Below are 22034 nucleotides of genomic sequence, written 5' to 3' on the forward strand. Positions count from 1 at the left end.
CCGCTCTTACGCGTCTGACCCTGACCCCACCCCCCTAGCCCCGTTTAAACCACCTGCAAGCAGCTGTAGTTCAAGCTGCCCCGGGAGGGCTCTGGCACAACCCCGCCTGCCGGCTCACAAGTTGCCCTCCCCCGCCCAGCGCGGCTCCAGTGTGACCCTCCCTGCCAGCTCACAAGCTGCCTGCCCGCCCCTCGTGGCTCCAACGTGGCCCCCATGCCAGCTCAGAAGCTCCCCCCGCACCCTGCACAGCTCCAGTGCGACCCCCACCTGCCAGCTCACTAGCTGTCCCCCCCCTGCACAGCTCCCGTGCGACTCTCCCCCCCACCTCCCGCCGGCTCACGTGCTGTCTGGCCGGCTGCCCGCCCTGCACGGCTCTGGTGCGACACCCCCTGCCGGCTCACAAGCTGCCCACCCCCCTACCCTGTGTGGCTCCAGTGCAACCCCCCCGCCAGCTCACCACCCAGCCACGGCTCTGGTTCCAGCTCAACTCCCCACCCCTCTGCAGCCCATCTCACCACCCATGCTCAACTCCACCCCTCACCCCCCTGCAGCCCTAACCCAACCCAGGCTTAGCATACCCCCCTGCCTACCTCCCATAGCCCCAGCCCACCGCCAGGCTTAATGCCTGCCTTCCTGCCCCCTGAAGCTTCCCACCACCCTATGCTTGTGGGTCAAGAGCTCTGGCATCTCCCAGACCCATAGTTGGGGTTACCGCCCCTCTGCAGAGCAATGCAGTGCCCACAAAACCCACCCCCAAAAGGGGCCAGTGCCCCAAACAAATCCCTCTTACCTTGTGTAAAAATTTTACACTGAAAGTTTATAATGATGTCTGCCCCCTTTATCAAAGATAGATATGCACAGCACTTGTTCCCCCTACGTAATAATTATTTACACTGGGCTTGATAAGAAACAAAAGTGTTTCATTAAGAATAGAACGTAGGTTTTAAGTGATTGCAAGTCAAAACAGATCAAAGTAAGTTACTATGTTAAAATAAACAAAGTTACATGCAAAGTCTTGACCTAAGCAGTTGATATTATCTCAGATAATATGCCTTCAAGTCAGAGTTAATCTTTACTCTGGCCTGTGTCTACAGCTTTTCCATGACTTATTTGTTGCCAGGGCTTATCATGTATATATCCTTTTAAGGTGGGTGAGACAGTTTCGAAGGCCAGCTGAAGACAAAGAGAAATTGCTTTCATTTTCTCAAATAGACTTCTTCCCACAGTGAGACTGTTTGGTTCAGTGTCACCATGCCCCTGGCAAAATACTTTATTCAAGATGGATTCCAGTACCAGGTGGTGTGGTCACATGTCTTTCTCAGACCAACTACAGTTTGGACTTACAGGACACATAAGACGATTCACAGGTCATTGGTTTGAGTACTAAGCCATCATGTTCCTAAACTATCCCTAATGGCCCTCATTAACACATTCAGAATTAAAACCACGCTACATATTTCAAATGTCATATGCGAGAATGACACGTGCACAAAAATAGGATGTACAGATTCAGCAGATTATAACTTTTAAATTGATGTTACACGATGCATTTTTACATAAAGTATCTTTGAGTTATGTATATACACAAGCCAATTTTCATAAAACATGGGGAGCACGAAACAGCTCTTAATCTGAACAACCCTTCACTCATTTCCAAACACTGTAGTTGTTGCTGTTTGACAATTCACTTTATAGAACTAAAATTGAAAAGTAGCTGGATCAGTTAGGACTAAATCTTGAACATGGTGATTCGTCTGTTGCTTCTCTCTGTCTTCTTGCTAAGATCAAGCATATCTATTTGTTCACAGTTTTCCGTGATGCATGCTCAGTCTGGACTATTTTATACATAGGGATACCGAAAAGGGGCCGACTTATCTAATAGCGTCTCTTGCAGCTAATTACTGTAATTCTCCTTAAATCCCTCAGTTTCCACATTCCCCGTCCCATCTGCAGAATTGACATTTCACATTGTTATTGGCATAGATCTTTCTTCCTGCCTACAAACTGAAGTTTTACACAGGGCAAAGTTGCTGCACTGTATTATTGTGCTTGCTTTGTAGATGGATAAGGATCCTCCTCCTGCGAACAAGCATTCAGTATATTGAAGTTGCTATTGAAACCTCATGGAGAAATTTAGGAAGGTTTTATTTAGAGAAGGGTCTAGTTTTATCCTTCCCTACTTTCTCACTATGGATATCTTCTTGGAAAAATGGGACTATCTAGAGTTACCTACCCTGTAAACTGTCTGTAATGCATATCATACATATACATACACACCTATCTCATAGAGGTGAAAGGGACGTTGAGAGGTCATCAGATCCAGTCCCCTGCACTCACAGCAGGAACTATCATCATCTCTGACAGATTGTAGTTGGGCTTTTTATTTTAAATGCAACCTGGCCCAGACCCTTGAAAGGACCCTCAAAGATTGAACTCACAACCCTGGGTATTTACAAGGCCAATGATATGGTGATAAATTTTGTTTTGAGATCTGTATGAGTAGCTGTTTTGGAAGTAAGTGGGTGTTGTGGGGGTGGATCAGGAGACTTACATGAAGAGATCCTTCGTGAATGCATTAAGTTGCAAGAGGAAGGCAGTGGAGTCTAGCAGGCAGACCACAAGACTGGGACTTGGGAATCCAGTTCCTGTCCCATTTCTAACTCTGTCCCCTGCTTGCTGGGTGACTGTAAGTAAATCACTTACCCACTCTGCATCTCTCTGTCTGTATGGGGGTGGCCTGTGGTGCTTTCCTGCACAAAAAAGACTGGGAATGCCAAATTTTATTAAAATAACCAGTGTTTTTAAAATAACCCATTTCTACTGCTAGTTAAAACTACCCTGAGGCATCAGTAACTCTCAGACATACATGCTCTGCATAGCACACTACTATGTTGATCTATACATATTTACATAGGCACACAAACTCCATAGACTTAACTTCCGCCGGCTCCTGAAATTCCCACTCAAACACCCTTCAAAAAAGAGCCTAGCTCCCTGATCTTTCTGACTACAAGTGCTCGGATTCCACAGAAGGAACAAGTCGGCCTGAATGCTGCTAATGCTGTCACTGGCTGAAACTGGAGATAGGAGCAAGGAAAGCCAAGTAATTGGATCAATAAACCATCCCTACCTTTCTTCTTTGCCCGATTAACTCTCTAGGGCTAGAACACCTGTAAAGGTCAAGCCTATGGAAAACACCACAGAAGTACCTGACAGGCCAAGGAAAACTTCAAGAGCTGAATACTTACAGGAGCAGCATTATAAGGATCCTAGCTGGCTTTCCTGAAACTGAGCTAGTGCCTTATCTCAAAGTCCATTCCAGTTTCATTATTTATAGATGCCTATGAGACTCCACTCGCAACCAGACGCCTGCCTCCTTGGGTACTCTGTGCAAGGTTTATAAGGTTTGCACTGCAGTTAATTTGTGAAACTAGTGAGATAGATATTAATCTGGAGAAGGGCTGGCATCAAGGGGAAGGGTGGGAAAGGTTTCCAAACCCTGGCAAAAGCACTCATAAGCCTGGTGCATAGCAGTGTACACTTTCTCTTTACCTTGTGTGCATGACATAAAGGCAAGGACCACTGATGTGCTCTGCCACTCTCCATCCCTGACCAGCCATAAGAAACCTATTTGTGCCCCCCCACAGACTGTTCAGGACTTTATGGCAACGTCTACACGTGCACACTACATCGAAATAGCTTATTTCGATGTAGTGACATTGAAATAGGCTATTTCGAGGAATAACGTCTACATGTCCTCCACGGCTGGCAACGTCGACGTTCAACTTCGACGTTGCGCAGCACCACATCGAAATAGGCACTGCGAGGGAAAGTCTACACACCAAAGTAGCACACATCGAAATAAGGGTGCCAGGAACAGCTGCAGACAGGGTCACAGGGCGGACTCAACATCAAGCCACTCCGTTAAAGGGCCCCTCCCAGACACAGTTGCACTAAACAACACAAAATCCACAGAGCCTACAACTGGTTGCAGACCCTGTGCATGCAGCATAGATTCCCCAGCTGCCGCAGCCGCAGCCAGAAGCCCTGGGCTAAGGGCTGCTGCACACGGTGACCATAGAGCCCCGCAGGGGCTGGAGAGAGAGCGTCTCTCAACCCCTCAGCTGATGGCCGCCATGGTGGACCCCGCTATTTCGATGTTGCGGGACGCGGATTGGCTACACGTGCCCTACTTCGACGTTCAACTTCGAAGTAGGGCGCTATTCCCATCCCCTGACGGGGTTAGCGACTTCGACGTCTCGCCGCCTCACGTCAATTTCAACTTCGAAATAGCACCCAACACGTGTAGCCGTGACGGGCGCTATTTCGAAGTTGGCGCCGCTACTTCGAAGTAGCGTGCACGTGTAGACGCAGCCTATGTGTTATAAATGGCTCCCAATTGCACATGCACAAACACAAATACCTTTCAGAAATACTGATCCATTCCACCAAGCACACTTTAGCCATGGACATTGTTCATCATCTTAATTGTAGGTTTCATTAATGGTTAAGTCAATTTACATAATATGCATTTTACATAAGGGTTATGTTTGCATATCGTTTACTGGCTCCATTTCGCACACTGATTTACATGATCAGTGTACACACCCGCACAATTCAGGCATTGTACGCACACATATTTCACCCTCTGTTTCTGACTGATGTCAGAGTTTACTCTCTTGTCTGCTATCAGTATCTTAGTCTGTAGAAAAGGGCTCAGATGAATCTTTGGAACTTCCCTGGGAAGACTTTATAAAGAGCCCCATGACATCTAACACTAATGGGCAGGATGTTCATTGTACTCCCTTCCTTCCCTTACCCTCTCATCCAGTTTTTCATTCTTCCTTCATCTACCCCAGCATAACAGGATGTCTTTCCGCTTCCCGTCCTTTCAGAGTGTTTTGGGCAAACAAGTCATCCTTCATGCAGAAGTAGACCATGGAAACAAAGCTGCATATATAGAACACTCTTTAAAACTGGTCTCTATGTCCAGGGAGTGAGGGTTCTTCTTCGAATGCTTGCTCATATTGATTCGAGTGAGGTGCACATGTACACAGCTGTTGGAAAGTTTTCCTTAGCAACTAGCCATTTTCTGAATAACTGCCTCAAGGTTCTCAACCTTTCCAGAGAAGGGTAGCCTTTCAGGAGACTGATGGGAACACACAAGACCAAAGTTCCACCTCACTTCTAAAAACTACTTGTTTCCAAAATCAGACCTTAAAATACTAAAGTGTTGCAGCGCACTATTACTGACCAATTGGTTACCTTCTCATGTTTACTGTAAAATTATAAAGTAAATGAGTTAGAATATAGATATTATATTTAAACCTGGGTGTGTAAAACACAGAGCTGTATGAATTTGTTTGTTCCAACTTCAGTAACGATTATCATGTAGCCTGTTGTAAATCTAGGCAAATATCTAGAAGTGTTGATGTACCCCCTGGAAGTACCCCAAGGGTAACAGGTACTCCTGGTGGAGAACCACTGGTTTATGGAATCTGGAGAAAATGAAAGAAGCTGATCTATACTCTTCATTTCTACAGTGCCTGAAGCTCTTAAAAGTGATTTGGCATCACTATGGCTTTCTTAGTTTGTTTGTGAGACGCACTCTTCATCCTTCCCATTTTGTAACTAAGAGAGGAAGGTAGAGAGAGGTGAAGTGACTAGTGACAGGCTCCCCCAGGAAGTGTGAAGAGGAGCAGGAAGGGATCCCCACCCTCCTGGCTCTCAGTTCTTTACTTCAGCCACTATGCTACACTTCCCCCTCCACGCTGTGACCCTGGGGAACAGATCAGGAGAAGAGAGCCTTTGGGGACAAAGTTCTACTGGGCAGTGTGTCGTAGCCCGTATCTAAAGCAGATGTCTAAGGGTGTTGTGCTCATTCACTACTGGTGCCCAACAGCTGACATTTCCCTTGCTGGAAGTCTGGCACTGTATATTTCTGTGCTGCTTGGTAGTTTGTAAGCTTCTTGGAGAAGAGTCTTCTTGCTATTTTTGTCATGCTGTGCACAGAGCCCTCTTAAACTGAGCACTTACTTGTATTCATTTTGCTCATGGGCTGTGTCTGCATTAACCTTTTCCCTTAAAATTTCTCACCATTGCTCTTCATGGAGTCATAGAAACGTAGAGCTGGAAGGGACTCAGTTGGTTGTCTAGTCCGTCCTCTTGCACTGACCCAGGACTAGGCAAACCGAGACCCTCCCTGACAGGTGTTTGTCCGACTTGTTCTTAAAAACCTCCAGTGATGAGGATTTCATGACCTCACTGGCATAGCTCAGCCATGGGTGCCCTTAGCCACCTTTGTCAGAGCACGTCTATCTGACCGAGCGAGAAACACGCTGTCAGTCTGTTTACCACCCACCACTGGGGAGCTGCGGGTTCATAACAAGAGAGAAATGTGAGGAAGAAAGGCACAGCACCTTTTCACTACATCAGAAGTGGCTAAGGGCAAGGGTAAAATCTAGAGATGTGTATTCATTACCACTGCCTCTTTTTTCCTCACGGCTCACTCATTTTATTGCCTGCTCTGTATCTTTTGGTGCGAGAGATGGCATTTAATGACAAACCTGACTCTGCGACTCATGGTCAACCTGCACAGATCACAGAGCCTCCAACAAAAACCTTCATTTGATACTGGCACTTAAAGAAATCCTTTGAGGCCAGATTCTGACATCCTTGCTAAGGCAGAGTAGCTGACTTCAGTTTGACTCTCCCTAGAGCAAGGTACCACTTGCTGCCACAGGATGGGAATCTGGTTGTGAGGTATTTTGCTGTTTCCTCTGCTGAGCAGAGCAGGAACAGATGAAAGAAGGCCAATTCTGGGTGTGCTGAGTCCCTTCTAGGGCTGAGCTGGTCACAGCCGGAGCAGGTGAGATGTTCAGGTGGCAATCAATTGGGAGGGAAGAGTATGTACATCTTGCTGAGTTTTTTATGCTGTATACACCAGTCCTTACACACAGAAGTGAGCAGAAACAGCCTGCAGGAAGGTGCCTTTTAGGAGTCTCAGCCGTTATCAATAACCTGGGGACCTGTGTCTCCTGCAGACCTATCATCTTTTTTGCAGTTTCTAATAGGGAGCAAAGCAAGCTTTTCCAGGCACCTTTTCAAGTGGTACCTGTGGGTGAGCAGCTGCAGCCTGAGTTATGTCTTCCCACCCAAAAGCTGCCCAAGTGTTTCAAAGCAGACCAACTAACAATGGATTTTTGTGTCCTCTTCTGGGAAATGTCTAAGTTTCTTGCCATCCATCCACAGATGTTTCCTAGCAAGGCTTTTGTTCTTGCTGCCTCTGGAAGCAAGAATATGAGGCAGACACTTGCTTTTTAAAAATTTCTGGCCAGAGAAAGCAGGGAGCCGAAGGAATTCAGGAGCTGTGTGGGAAAAAAATAAGTGGTATTTACTTCTAGGAGCTGCAGTTGGGGTTAGTCACTGCTGTGGTCCCCGACAGTAACTTGCTCCCGTTGCTAATGGCTTTGGCAGTTCTTTGTGACACTGGAGAACTGTTTTTTAGATTCCTCATTAAGTGATGGATAATACTGTAGCTTCCTGTAAGAGTTGAGTGGCCTTTGATCTCTTCAGTGAGGCAAAGAGCCACTGTATCTGAGCTCCTCTCCTTGCATTTAAGCTGCGGGTTGTCATCTCGAGAGAAGAGCACACCGCACTGGAAATCAGGAAACCTGGGTTCAACTCGTGAGTCTGGTCCAGCTAGGTGACTTCTCAGAACCTCTGCTTTTCCCATCTGCATGATAGTGATACTTATCTCCCTCTGGAAGTCACTTTCAGATGGAAAGTGCTACGTAAGGTTAGGTGTTGGTTATGATTATTTCATGGCACTCACTTGAATCTTGATCGCCTATCTCATTGTCCTACAGGAGGCAAGTCTGCATTCTGTTTAACGACGTGCCCAGCAGTGTTTCAAACACAAGTCACATCCCCTACCTACTTGCTCTAATGACATTGTCTCTTGGTTTCGATTTCCTTTTTTAAGAATGAAGATGGCACAGTGAACCGGGATTTTAAGAAGACACGAACAAAAGAACAAGTCACAGAGGCCTTCAGAGAATTCACTAAAGGAAACCGTAACATTTTGGTGAGTCAGCAGATGCATTAAGAGGGCATTACCCAAGGTGCAAGGGTGGGCTCCTTCATCTTCTAGACAAATGCCTTGCTGGTGCAATGTCTGATGCCGAGGACCAGAGAATTAGACTTCCCGCTGCTGCGCTGAGCCCATCAGAAAATAGCACCTGAAGCGTAAAGTAGAAACCACGTCCGAGCCTGGAGGAGGTGCAGGCATAGGCAGAGCATAGGAGAGAACATGGTATTAGCTGTAATGGCAACACTCAGATTTTGCACTAGATGGCCTGATGCTTTCAGGCAGCTGGTAGGGTTATGAGGCCACGCACTGCCAGAAGACAGACGCAGCAGGATAGACTTGGTCAGCTGAACCCTGGGCGGGGAAGTCAGCTATAGAGCGGGAGAAAAGGGATGTGAGGAACAAGCTCCCATCAGAAGTGGCTGGGGCTGGTGAAGAGAAGTTGGACCTTTCTGTTCCTTTCTTACTTCTGAGCTCTGGCTGTGTGGCTGGAGAAGATTTCCTTCGTAGATGGTGGGCTGCTGTCTCAGAAGGCGGGCTGTAAGGGTACCCAGTGTCCCTGGGAGATGGGCGGGAAACCATCTTCTCTGTAGCTGTCCCTCTCTTGAGCCTGAACATTGCAAATCCAGGCATCCTGCACATGCCAAAGGGTGCTGCTGCGCATTACTAGGTGAACTAGTTGTTTAGCTATAAATGTTTTACACAGATTGGGTGAAACATACAATTTCATAAGCTAGCTCCATTTTAAGCCCTCTCATATAAAGCCCATTAACAGATCACTCTAAATGGCCTGGCTCTCAGCACTCCCTGCTGCAAACATGTCTGTTGACTTGACATTAGCTAACTTGGGTTTATTCTTCTTTCTATAAACCACGCTGCTTGTCTCAGCTTTGGCCAAATCGCTCCTAAGTATGCAGGCTTAGGCTACGTCTATACTAGGCAAAGTAAGTTGACTGCAGATACACAGTTCTAGCTACAGCGACTGCATAGCAGAAATCAACTTACCGATGCTCAGCTAACTTGGCTGCCCACACTGGCTTTCTCCCATTATTCCTTGTGTCTTGTGAGAGGTACAGGAGCTAACTGCAATCTCTGAGAGGTAGATTTCGTGTGTCCGTACTTGATGTGCGAAATTGACCCTCAGAAGATCGACCCTGAGCTGATTGATCTTCCAAGGTAGTGTAGACGTAGCCTTAGACCCTTGTCAAGCCACTGTGACACTGTTTAAAGGAAGAGCTAATGAGAGGGGAATCCAGTGAGTCAAACAGCTAATCTCTTAAAGTCCTCTCCTGCTCCACCAGAGCCAGAGTTTGAGTAGCTAATTTGAGTCTCTTAGAAGGAGGTTTGGCAGCACGTTTAGCCAATACTGAATTTATTAGAGTATTTATGATTTAGCCTGTTTTTATAAATTAAACCGGAAACACTAGTGTGATTAGGAAGGGGGCTATGAAGGATCTCTTGGTGCATTCCAGAAATTCACCAGGTTACTAGTCTAGCATGCCCCTTTCTAGGTCTTAACATTGACTTGCTTGACAAAAATTTACACTTGCAGTAGTGCTTATAGCTTATTTTCCTTATTATTTCAGAACGGTTACCTTAATCGGTTGAAGGGGATCCGTGCCACCCTGGAAAAATCGCCATTCTTTAAATGCCATGAGGTAGAATTTGCCCTTCTGTCTTAAGATGATGCTTAGCTAAATCCGTCTCAATGTGTACAATTCAGCTTCTATCCAAGACAAGGACAGAGTCAGTGTTTGCACTCTAAAACTTGAGTTTATTCTCAAATTTATAGTTTCACAATTGCCCATTTAGTATCTGAAGAGAGATCATATAACCTACAACTTTGGTATAACTTTGTCACATCTGACACAAAGTGAAAGCTACCTTTAAATGGTATGACCGTCCATTTTTATTAGTTCATGCATTGATGTTTAAATGTTTGTTCAGAATGTGACTTCAGGAATATTCCTGTCTGTGAAGTCTACACTAAGGCAAATTACAGATAAAAGTTGACTTCCAGCATCATGAGCTATTCAAACACTGCTCCAGATAAGCCAGCGTCTTTTGAGGTTTTTCAAAGTAGCACTCAGAGCTTGCTGGTCAGGAGTCTTCTGTCGGAAAATAGCTTCTATATTTTCCCCGCATGTTTTTTTGCCTGAATCACAACTCTCAAGACAATTGAAATGTTGAAATTACTCAAAACAAAGAGTTTTGGGTCAGTTCAACAAACCAATATTAAACATTCAGATTGCAACAATGTGAGTTGTTTTTTTTTTGTTTTCTTTTCGTTTTTGTTGTTGCTGGTTGGTTGAGCAAAAGTTGAGACAAAACATTTTGACATTTCCAAATGGAAATCTTTTGGAATTTCCATTCCACAGAAAACTTCAAAATGACAAGTCTTCAGTCTGTGTTGGAACTAAAATAAATATGGAGAAGTCAACATTTCCCATGGGATTGAATCACAGAATTTTGCTTGGCTCTACTGCTGGAGTTCTTCTCTGGAGAGTGGGACAAGGAGCCTTTTTCACAACTCCGTTACCAAAGAGATGAGAATGAAGCACTTTTTCAGGAGGATTTTTTTTAAAGCAAAGTGGGTCTTTTAAGGCAAAAGGAGGCTATAACAGTGGAACTGAGTGCTTCAGATGTTCATTCGTTTCCAGACACACTCTGGGAAAGCTCCAGTGAGCTGAGGGAAAAAGCCTCCTCAAAAACATATGTTCATAAGAACTTACACAAACTCCATGTGCTGCCATTTAAAACCTTTATTTCTTTAGGCAGACCTAACACGGGTGAAGCTACAAACATGGCGGCACATCTGTTTGGAAATGCTGCCATTGGCTGAGTTCCTCTAGAGCTGAATCAGTGTTCTTTCCTGGGGACTGCTTTCAGGAACTTCCTAGGCTCCAGTACATTCCCTCCCATGCTGTCATGAAATGGTGACTGGTCAGATGTTCTTGTTAGTCTAGTTTCTCCTGTAATGATCCCTTACAGCTTTCAAATTGCTCTCCAGTCCTTTGTGTGGTTCAAGAATGGCTTCCTACAATTGGCTGGATCTTTCTCTTCTAGCTTCCAAATCCCATCTGTGTTCCCAGTCTCTTATTCAAGGGACTAGCTGAAGGCACCTGCTTTTGGTGCTCCTGTAGGAGTCACACTAGCTCTGCAACTTGCAGCTCCAGAACTGTGTGCAACACTTTAAGGACATCTTTGTGGCTCCTTACACGTTACTTGCAAAGTTAAAAAAAAAAAAGCCCAACAACCCTCACTGACTATTTTCGATAAACAGTGAACACCTAAAAGCCCAAAAATGAACAACTCATATCTAAATAGCAAATGACAATGTGATCTTGAAACCTTGGATAACTCCCCCTAGCGTCCTCCAGAGAGAGAGAGAGAGGGGTCGGGAGTGAAAGTCAGGAAGACAGTGGCACAAACGCACACATAAAGTATGAGGAAATAGAATATGTAAAAAGTTTGTGAACATCCTGCAGTAAACATTACAAATCATTGTGGCTGCGTCTACATGTGCACGCTACTTCGAAGTAGCGGCAGTAACTTCGAAATAGCGCCCGTCACGTCTACACGTGTTGGGCGCTATTTCGAAGTTGAAATCGACGTTAGGCGGCGAGACGTCGAAGTCGCTAACCCCATGAGGGGATGGGAATAGCGCCCTACTTCGACGTTCAACATCGAAGTAGGGACGTGTAGACGATCCGCGTCCCGCAACATCGAAATAGCGGGGTCCTCCATGGCGGCCATCAGCTGGGGGGTTGAGAGATACTCTCTCTCCAGCCCTTGCGGGGCTCTGTGGTCACCGTGGGCAGCAGCCCTTAGCCCAGGGCTTCTGGCTGCTGCTGCTGCAGCTGGGGGTCCGTGCTGCATATACAGGGTCTGCAACTAGTTGTTGGCTCTGTGTATCTTGCACTGTTTAATGAAAGTGTGTCTGGGAGGGGCCCTTTAAGGGAGCGACTTGCTGTTGAGTCCGCCCCGTGACCCTGTCTGCAGCTGTGCCTGGCTCCCTTATTTCGATGTGTGCTACTTTGACGTGTAGACGTTCCCTCGCTGCACCTATTTCGATGTCGGGCTGCGCAACGTCGAAGTTGAACATCGACGTTGCCAGCCCTGGAGGACATGTAGACGTTATTCGTCGAAATAGACTATTTCGATGTCGCAACATCGAAATAAGCTATTTCGATGTTGGGTGCACGTGTAGACGTAGCCTGTGTGTGTGCTGTTCTTAAAATAAGGGTTACAAAAAGCATGGTTTGATGTTATTTATTAAGGCTGTCTTGTATTCACATGCATTGCAGCTCTTGAATTATTGAATTTTTTACCAGACTGGAAAAAAATGACTCTTTTTACTATTCTGGTTGCCAACCCCTGCATTAGCTGGTGCAAGGATGAATAGCAATCGTTAAAATCAATACAGAGTCCATCAAACCACAGCAAGGAAGAGAGATGTTATTATGTCCCTGTAAAATGTTTCTGTTGGGGGAGCTACTCAAGCTTGTTCCTGAATTGAGGCTTATGCACCAGCTGAACTAACTGGAGAAATAGAAATTATGATAGGCCAAACTGCCCAGTGAGAATTATGCAATGTAATTCAAGCAGTCATGTGCACAATCGACACACGGTATTGATGAAAAAAACTGAATCAAACTCAGCACTGGGTAAGGACCTTGAAGAAAGCCTTAGGCAGACTAGGTACAGGGATCTGAAAGTCCACATAACTGGGCTGTCTTGGCCCAGTAAGGGAAGCAAATATCATTGTCTAGTGGACTGGCTCTTCAGAGGCGCTGAGCACCACAGTTCCCATTGGAGTCAGTGAGCTTGGTGGATATTCAGCACCTGGCCAAACTTTAAAAAAAGCCAGGCAATAAAGGAAGGAGAAGTGTAGAGGGGGTTCTTCCTCTGCAGGCTTTTGTGTGAGCTGTGGTTCACCTCCTCCTTGGCTGGCAGCACCATGTTAGTCTGTAGCTTCGAGAACAACAAGACATCTTGTGGCACGTTATAGACTAACAGGTATTTTGGAGCATAAGCTTTCGTGGGCAAAGACCCACTTCGTCAGATGCATGAGTGTGGGGGTGGTTTCAGAGGGGTATTTAAAGAGTGGGGTCCCAGTAAGAAGGAGGGCCAGAGCTGACAAGGTCTATTCAACAAGGTGAAAATGGCCCAGTATCAACAGCACTAATCAAAAGAGGAAAAAAACATCCCACTGTCTGATCTGACTTGTTTTTTCCTCTTTTGGTAAGTACCGTTGATACTGGGCCATCTCCACTTTGCTGAATAGACCTTGTCAGCTCTGGCCCTCCCTCTTACTGGGACCCCACTCTTTAAATACGCCTCTGAAACCACCCCCACTCATGCATCTGACGAAGTGGGTCTTTGCCCACGAAAGCTTATGCTCCAAAATACCTGTTAGTTTATAAGGTACCACAAGACTTCTTGTTCTTCTTCAGGCAGGCTTTCAAGTAACACATAGCCAACTTCTGCCAATGGATGCCCTCCCAAATTCCTGTTGGATTCAATGGGCAAGGTGCATCCACACCCACCCAAGGACAGATGGGATTTGTCCAAACGCTTCTCAGAATGTGAAAATCCCATTCAAGTAGTGGCAGCAGCTCATGGAAGAGATGGTGTTACCCTACCATCCTGTAATATCATGGTGGGCTTGCAGAGGCCATGAGCCTCTTTGAAACCTACCTGGTTTCCATTCTAAGAATAAAGCATCAGCTGGGGCAGGGGCTTTTTGTCCATGTATAACTTGTATTCAAGAAAAAAAAAAAAAAGCAGTCAAGTAGCACTTTAAAGACTAGCAAAATAGTTTATTAGGTGAGCTTTCGTGGGACAGACCCACTTCTTCAGACCATATCCATACCAGAACAGACTCAATATTTTGTATTCAATATAATATTATTAATAATAATAATAATAATAATAATAATAATAATTTGTATTCAAGAACTTAAGCACAATTGTTGAGATGGTGTTTGTATGTTAAGATAGAGATTCAGCAAGTGTAGCTTAATTCTAGGCACTGATCATTCATAGAGAACTTGGGCTGTGGAGATCCTTATTCTCAATATTAATGCAAAGGTCTTATCTATGCAATGATAGTCAAAGTCAAGACAAATCAGATGCAAGTATGAAGTCAATGGGTATAAACAAACGCCCATGAATATCTGAGTGGATGCTCTCATTCAGAAGTAAAGTGGCCTAAATTGCTGTGGCTTTAATCTCCTTTGCAGACTATTGAAAGAGGAGGATTAAGGTACAATAAGGCCACTTTACTTCTGAATGACTGCATTCACTCAGTGGTTTTTTGTGTGCTTTAACTGATGAGCATTAACCCCATACCTTTCCTCTTAGCTTTCCTGAGTATCCCCATGAAGACAAGCCCTGTGACATTCTCCCCTGCCCCTATCTCTCAGAGCCTCCATTTGGCTTCTGAAGTTTGCAGCTGCAGTTTTATAAACCCAAAGTCTCATTGTCCTTGCTTGAGCAAACTTCTTGCATGTACAAAATCTGTGAATTATGAGTAAATGGAGTAGTTTAAATCTTTGATTTATGTGTATAAATACAGCTGGTGTGCACAAAGTCAAGTTTTTGCACATACAAAAACTTGAGTGTAAAATACTCAAACAGGTGCAGCTTTCGATAGTGGGAACATGAGTGCAAAATTGTCCATGTTCTGTCTGGCCTTGTTTTGAAACTGGAAGCGTGAACACTGGGCTCTCTTCTCTCTGCAGGTCATTGGTAGCTCACTCCTCTTCATTCACGACCAAAAGGAACAGGCCAAAGTCTGGATGATCGACTTTGGGAAAACCACACCACTGCCAGAGGGACAATTCCTCCAGCACAACGTGCCGTGGGTGGAAGGGAACAGAGAGGATGGCTACCTCTGGGGTCTGGACAACCTCATTGAGATCCTGATGGAATTATCCCAGAGCGAGGACCTGCATTAAAGCCGTATGTCCAACTCCACCACTACCCAGCATCCTGCCCTCAAACTGACTATTCTGAACTGCACTACAAGACACTTTCCAACCCCCCTACCCATTTTAAAACTATAACTCCCCTATTTAAGGTGGTTTTTAGGTTTTGTACATATGTAGATCACCTGCCAGAACAAACGCTGAACTTGAAGCTTTGGCTTTGCTTCATAGATGGGAGCAGATCGTGTCGCTCGTTGCAGGTACCCGTGCAGCGAGCAGCTGTGATTTGGTTGGCTAGGCAGACTTGTGCTCTCCCCACAGCATTTCTGGTTCTTAGTCCATCTTGTTTTAACAAGAACTTACTGAGCGAGCAGCTGTGCAGCTGCAGTGGCTCTGTTGCTTCTGAACCCTGTGATTAAAGCCCCTCCAGCTAAGTGAAGGACAGTACTCGTTCATAGGTAAGGATCATCTGTCCTCTAGTGGCTGGTGTTAGTAACACACTCACGAAAGCAGTCAAGGCGCCGGAGTTTTCAGATGGCATTTTAAGTATTTATGGAATAAAGAAGACACAGATTGTAGAGAAGGTGAAGGCAGGGATACCTTACTGGCAATAGTTTAGTTACATTTAATAACATCCTTCGTCCTAGGAAGCTAGAAGTGTAGACTCCTGAGAAGTAACTAATACAACCAGGTCTAGGTTTCTCTCTCTTTGGCCAACCTCGTTACCCACTTGTGCAATTGTTCTGTTAAATTCAAGGGGCCGTTGGAATTGTAAAGTCCGTTCTTGTCAGTAAACAAGCGTGGGGATGATTGTGCCACATACTAACCTAATTGGTGCTGCATGATGAGCTTCTCTCTAACCACTGAGGCAGGTTGGTGTTGTCAGCAATAGATGTTTCCCATGGGCCTGTCTTCAAACTGAACTTGCCTTACGACAGCCTAGCAGGTTGTCTGCGAAGACCTAAGGCTGATGCTCAGACCTTCTAGGCCAGCACTGTCTGGGAATGCTAGAGAGCCAATAATATAAACCTAGACAACAAGGAAGGGATTTCTCTTATGTCTCCAGAGACACCACGCCCATTAGAGTAGCAATTTCCAGCGCTCCTAATCGGGATTGTTTGGCAGCCTGCCATGGGACCTGAAGGCCTCAAATGAAGCGGAGGGAGAGTGAAAGTGGCTATAGGGACCACTGTGAAACTTCAAAAAGGCTTCAGTGTTGGTGGGTATTTCCTAGCAATTAGCAAGCAAGCTTCCCTCCCCAGTCTATTGGGGTGATACTGCCAAGTGCGCAAAAGAAGATGGGAACCCTGGTAAATCAGGCTCAGATGGGAGTTCACAAGAGGGGAGCGGTCTCCATTATTTTTCAGCGTCTTTCAGCATCTTTTGCAGCATCCTTGTTACGAGACCCTAGGACTGGCAAATTCCAGGCATAATTATGGGTTCTTGTAGAACCAGTCCTGGCTACATCTCCAACAGAACTGCATTAATTGAGCTAAAAGATTTCTTTCACGTGTGCAGCCAGCCTACCCCTAGATGGTGTGCCTTTGGGAGCGATCCCATCTGCAAGGGTGCATTGCAGGGTGGGATGGTAAGACAAGGAGTCAGCTTTCAAGATTATTGACTCCATGTTACTTGGTAAGACATCAAAATGTAAGGTACCGCCCCACCTGTGGTGTTACCCATGTAACTCAGAAGCTGTGTCTACACGTGCACGCTACTTCGAAGTAGCGGCACTAACTTCGAAATAGCGCCCGTCGCTGCTACACGCGCCGGGCGCTATTTCGAAGTTAACTTCGACGTTAGGCGGCGAGACGTTGAAGTCGCTAACCTCATGAGGGGATCGGAATAGCGCCCTACTTCGACGTTCAACGTCGAAGTAGGGACCGTGTAGACGATCCGCGTCCCGCAACGTCGAAATTGCCGGGTCCTCCATGGCGGCCATCAGCTGGGGGGTTGAGAGATGCTCTCTCTCCAGCCCCTGCGGGGCTCTATGGTCACCGTGGGCAGCAGCCCTTAGCCCAGGGCTTCTGGCTGCTGCTGCGGCAGCTGGGGGTCCATGCTGCAGGCACAGGGTCTGCAACCAGTTGTCGGCTCTGTGGATCTTGTGTTGTTTAGTGCAACTGTGTCTGGGAGGGGCCCTTTAAGGGAGCGGCTTGCTGTTGAGTCCGCCCTGTGACCCTGTCTGCAGCTGTGCCTGGCACCCTTATTTCTATGTGTGCTACTTTGGCGTGTAGACGTACCCTCGCAGCGCCTATTTCGATGTGGTGCCGCGCAACGTCGAAGTTGAACATCGACGTTGCCAGCCCTGGAGGACGTGTAGACGTTATTCATCGAAATAGCCTATTTCGATGTTGCTACATCGAAATAAGCTACTTCGATGTTGGCTTCACGTGTAGACGTAGCCAATAAGTCCAGCTCTCTGTTTTACAAATAGTTCCCTAATCTGCTCTGCCTAAACTGTTGTATAAATGGTCTTTCTGCTTCAAGGCTTATGAAAACAACCAATTCTCTATTTAGGATGGGGGTGGATCTTTAACTTGCTGAACATTTGAACTAAGCAGCTTGCTTGCAGCAGAGCTAGCTCACTAAAGGTCATCTAGTGACGGACCGGAGGAGAGGGGAAGATCATTGGTGCTTCTTGCTCTTCCCAGAGAGTTTAGACTTCCTCAGAATTTATGATGTAAGGACAGTATTGAGCCTTGGTCGTGAACAATCCTGCAGCCTTCTCTTTGTGAATAATACAAGCTAGCTAGGAGTCTGGCAGACGTTATTAAACTTTCTCGACCCCTCATCCTCCAACTCCGAAAGACCATTGTCTCATCTCTTTCTCTATCAACCCACTGTGCCATAATTTGACGGGTACAACACTCCTGGGTCAGGCAGACATCTTCACGGCAACATGGAGAGAAGGGGTGTGTGATTTGGCCTTTTGGTGTTCCCTAGCCTGCACAAGTCTCTCTCATGAAGATTAAGATCTCGTCAGATTTTCTCAGTTCATATCTCACCAGGCGCAGGTCTGTAGTTCTGAGGAGATAGTTGTAAGAGGTTGCATTGCTCAGCTTTTTGCCCAGGTTTCCTATGCTGCTTAGAGTAGCCCCTGAGGAAGTGCCTTGTGGACATACCCCATTCCATTAGTGTCATGGATAAGGTTTTTAAGTTATATTTATTTTCATTCCTTCTTAATTGCACAAAACACTACGACTTAATGCATGGATTTTTTTTTTAAAGAGCACCTGTAATTTTAGTTTTTAAAATGTCCTTTTCTAGCTTTGAGAAAAGGGCTTTGAGCAGCAGCCTAAATATATACCAATCGTAGCTGTAGTTTAGCTTTGCATTGCTCCTGTATATGTATTTTATGTTAAGTCTGTTGTGTAAACTGATTCCTTACTGTGTGGCTTCAAAAGAAGCGGATTGTTTGCCTGAATGTCTTATGCCTTCCTGGAGGCTGGAACTGTTGCTGTGAGGTATTTCACCCATCCCCTCTACCCTCGGTCATTGGGTGAAGCAGAGTAAATCTGAACTGTTCTGAAACACCAACGCACAGTGCCCGTAAAGAGCCTGTAATTTCCAAAATAAAGGCATATGAAAACCAGCCATGTTTGTGTGCAAAGGGAGTGGTCATTACAAGCCATAGAAACTTGGAGTGACTCAATGGTCGGGACCTGTCCTTTTAAGAGAACTCTGCTTATTAAAGGCCTCACTCTGTCTCTGGATACATCTGCATAAATCTTGACAAACACTGGGTGTAAGTGAGAGGACTATTGGACCCTAAGCTGGGAGACGGGGGTGGGGGGAAGAGTTTACATGAAAGGGAAATAAGACTTCAACCGGGAGGCAAATTAAATCCAAACCCTGTAGGGATTGTGAACAATGTTGCCTATAAACTGAGCCCTTGGGCGGCCATGCAGGAGAGATTCAGGTACGGCCCAGCTGGTCTGCAGAGCTCACAGCCAGCACCATGTGTTTCTGTTGGTGCACATTCACACATGCTTGGGTGCACATAAAATTTATTCTGCCCATGGATGGAAAAAAATTAGAGGGAACACTGATCGTGGCTTCCAAATGTCTGTGGCTGTGGGGAGAAGAGCTGTCATTTCCCCACAGTCCTGGGAACGGCTACAGCATTCATAACATGCCAGCACTGCTTATCTGGAAAGATCACACCCTAATCAAAGTAACTGCTGTATTATGGCTCTTGTCAAGCCCCCTCTTTGTACCTTTGTGACTGGTCTCTGCTTTGGACAAGGAAAAGCCATGGATGCCTCTGTGCCCTTTGTAGACCACATACGCTAACATGTCCATATCTGTCTGGTCTTTTGCTGACCCTCTGTACGTACACGACCCATTCACAGTAGGTAAGCAGAACTAGCCTGACTGTGTAGGTGAGGCCCAATGGATCTGGTCTCCCTGGTGGTCAGAAGTAGTATGATTGCCCCAATTTCCTGTTTCCTAGTTCCAACCTCAATCCATTAGCTCGCCATGCCCTTACACAACCCTCTTAACCTCCTCTTTCCCTGTCTCGGCAGCGGTAGTAAAATATTGTTGCTCTATGAAGTGCTCCCATCAGAGGAGACATCCGTGACATCAAGACTGGGTGCGTCAAGGCGGATCCTCATTCTGGCACTTCAAGAGTAGACGGTGGTGGGCCTGCGTGAAGGGTTAAGGGCATCTGCTTAAAAAATAAAACCTCCCCAAGGACACAGAGTCCCTGAGCCTGGGTGATACGCTACCATCAGCCAAGAGCAAAAGCCCTTTTGAAAACCCATGAAGGCTCACTTGGGATGTCCTAAGGAGAGAGCTTGAAAACAAGCTGCAATTTAATAGCTGACCTTTCAGTCACAGGCTTGTGCACACAGAACCTCCTGCCTTCTACGACACAGAAATCAGGTCCTAAGCTGAAAAATGTGATTTTTTGTGAACAAAACAAAGACATACTTGGTAAGTATACCTAGTTACCAGGTGTTACAGAGCAACTGAAAAAAAAAAGCAGTTTACAACACAGAGAACTGTTTCCCAGGGAGACAGTTGAAAGGTTATAGTGTATGGGAGTTATGGAGTGGTATATAAATCAGCAGAAGCCCCACAGCATTTAAAAAAATAACCTGATCACAGCTGACTAAGCATCCCCTTTCCACTCACATGCAGTTGTTCCAAGCTTCCTCTTGTGGTATGGATATTACTGAAACATGCCAGAGCTGGTTCCTGGCTTAATCCACCTCTCCCAGCTCACTTCTGCTCACACAAAAGACCGCTGCAGGCAAAAACTGCCATGTCTGCATTACCTGGAAGCAGGTCAGTCTTCCAGGGTCCAATTTCACATGCATAGTAGAGACACGTGAAATCAACGTATCTGAGGCTGGTAGTCGACCCCTTTACTCCAGGCTGTTGCGAGGTGTAAGGGAGGTCGATGGAAGAAACTCTCCTGTCCCCTTTCTCTGCAAGGATGGCCAGGTAAGTCAATTGCAGCTAAGTTAAGTCTAGCTACACAATTGCTGTTGCTAAGTCGCATAACTGCAATCAACTTACCTGCCTAGTGTAGACCAAGCCTCAATTCAAAAAGCCCTTTCTCTCTTCCCATTGGCTCACCTGGCTGCTGACCAAGACTTCCTGAAGATTTTTCAGGACCCACTGTCTCTGGGGCTAACCCTTTACAGGTAATTTAGCTAACTGAATGGCTGAACTGTCTAGAAAAGGATAGTAGCCCACCCATCCATCACAGTGTGTATCCATAGTCCAATTTGTTTGGCACTCCTTGAACAATGGTCATCATTAACAGCATGCCGGCAATCGCCTTTTAGTGTTCTTGGACAAAACACAAACACTCAGTTTCCTAGGAGCAATTCTGCTTAGACTGAGAGCTCAAAACTCCCTTGCTGCTTGCCACAGTCCCCAAAAGAAATTGTACTGGAAAGTGAACACAGCTTTTATTCCAACAACTACAAGCTTGTTTGCATGCTAAAAGATCTTATAAGCCTGTAACCCATCCTTTAGTGAAACCTGCTATAAGAATACCTAACAGCCTCACATAGTTTTGCCAACACTTTCTCTGAAGTCTGAGGTCATTTGATGCCCTATATGTATTTATCCCTAGTTCCTGGAGGCAATAGGTGAAAAATCTCTGCTTTCATTTTTAAAATATTTCTAGACCTCGTGGGTGTAGAGAGGAGCTTGGAAATGGCCCTAAAATTTGACAACAGATTAAAAAAGACACTTCAATCTGTCTCTCACTATGGCACAAGAGATTTTTCCTCTGTAACTGGATAGGTGGTGGGGAGGAGTTACCTCGGTTTGGTGGAACTATGGGACTAGTAATGCTGGGAGCTTTATAGGGACTTGAAAATGCAAAGTGCTTCTGATAAATCTGATGCCCTCACTGTAGCCTACTTGTTCCTCCATCTGTTGCATTCCCCAAAGGGACATCCCAGCTCGCTGAGTCACTCAAACCACCAACCTGCCTGAATACCTCATGCTCCTGTTAAATTTGGGGCTCATATACTGAAAGGCTTTATAGAGCAAAGTCCTGCAAATGACAGGTATCGCTCTACATTTCCACTAATTGGCAGGTTTTAGGTTCTCCTCCTCCCGGTTAGAAACAATGCTTTTTAAACTTCTCCTCCCTGCTCTAGAACAGTCCTTTGGTTGGCACCAGGCACTCAGACTGTAAGAGAGAAGGGGAAAACATAGCAGGGTAGCATGTGATACATGTTGAAAGCTTCTGAGAATTTGAGTGATATACTAAAGCTATGTCTACACTACAGCGATCTTTCGAAAGAAGTCCTTACGAAAGAGCGCATCCAAAAGAACTGCTTTTGAAAGAGTGCGTCCACACACAAAAAAGCAGATCAAAAGAGTGAGCTGCTCTTTCAAAAGAGAGCGTCCACACAGCCCCTGATCTTTCAGAAGACCAGGCCAGGGATTGAAAAATCAGGTGCCATGAGGTCTGCCGTGGAGTGTCTACACACATTTTCTTTTGAAAGAAGGTGCTCTTTCTGATCCGGGAGCGGAAGAACGCT

General features: G+C 45.8%; 1 protein-coding gene across 1 annotated transcript in view; it reads left to right on the forward strand.

Annotated features, from left to right (window-relative positions):
• The window catches only part of ITPKB (inositol-trisphosphate 3-kinase B), a 105216-nt gene extending 86603 nt beyond the window's left edge, over positions 1 to 18613 (forward strand). Inside the window, exons 6-8 of the mRNA XM_074989874.1 lie at positions 7985 to 8086; positions 9676 to 9747; positions 14836 to 18613. Coding sequence (XP_074845975.1) covers positions 7985 to 8086; positions 9676 to 9747; positions 14836 to 15051 — 390 coding nt within the window. The 3' untranslated portion in view covers positions 15052 to 18613. The remainder of the gene's footprint in view (positions 1 to 7984; positions 8087 to 9675; positions 9748 to 14835) is intronic.
• The last annotated feature ends 3421 nt before the right edge of the window (positions 18614 to 22034 follow it).

The sequence above is a fragment of the Carettochelys insculpta genome, chromosome 3 (genome assembly GCF_033958435.1).
Source record: "Carettochelys insculpta isolate YL-2023 chromosome 3, ASM3395843v1, whole genome shotgun sequence".
Taxonomy (NCBI): Eukaryota; Metazoa; Chordata; order Testudines; family Carettochelyidae; genus Carettochelys; species Carettochelys insculpta.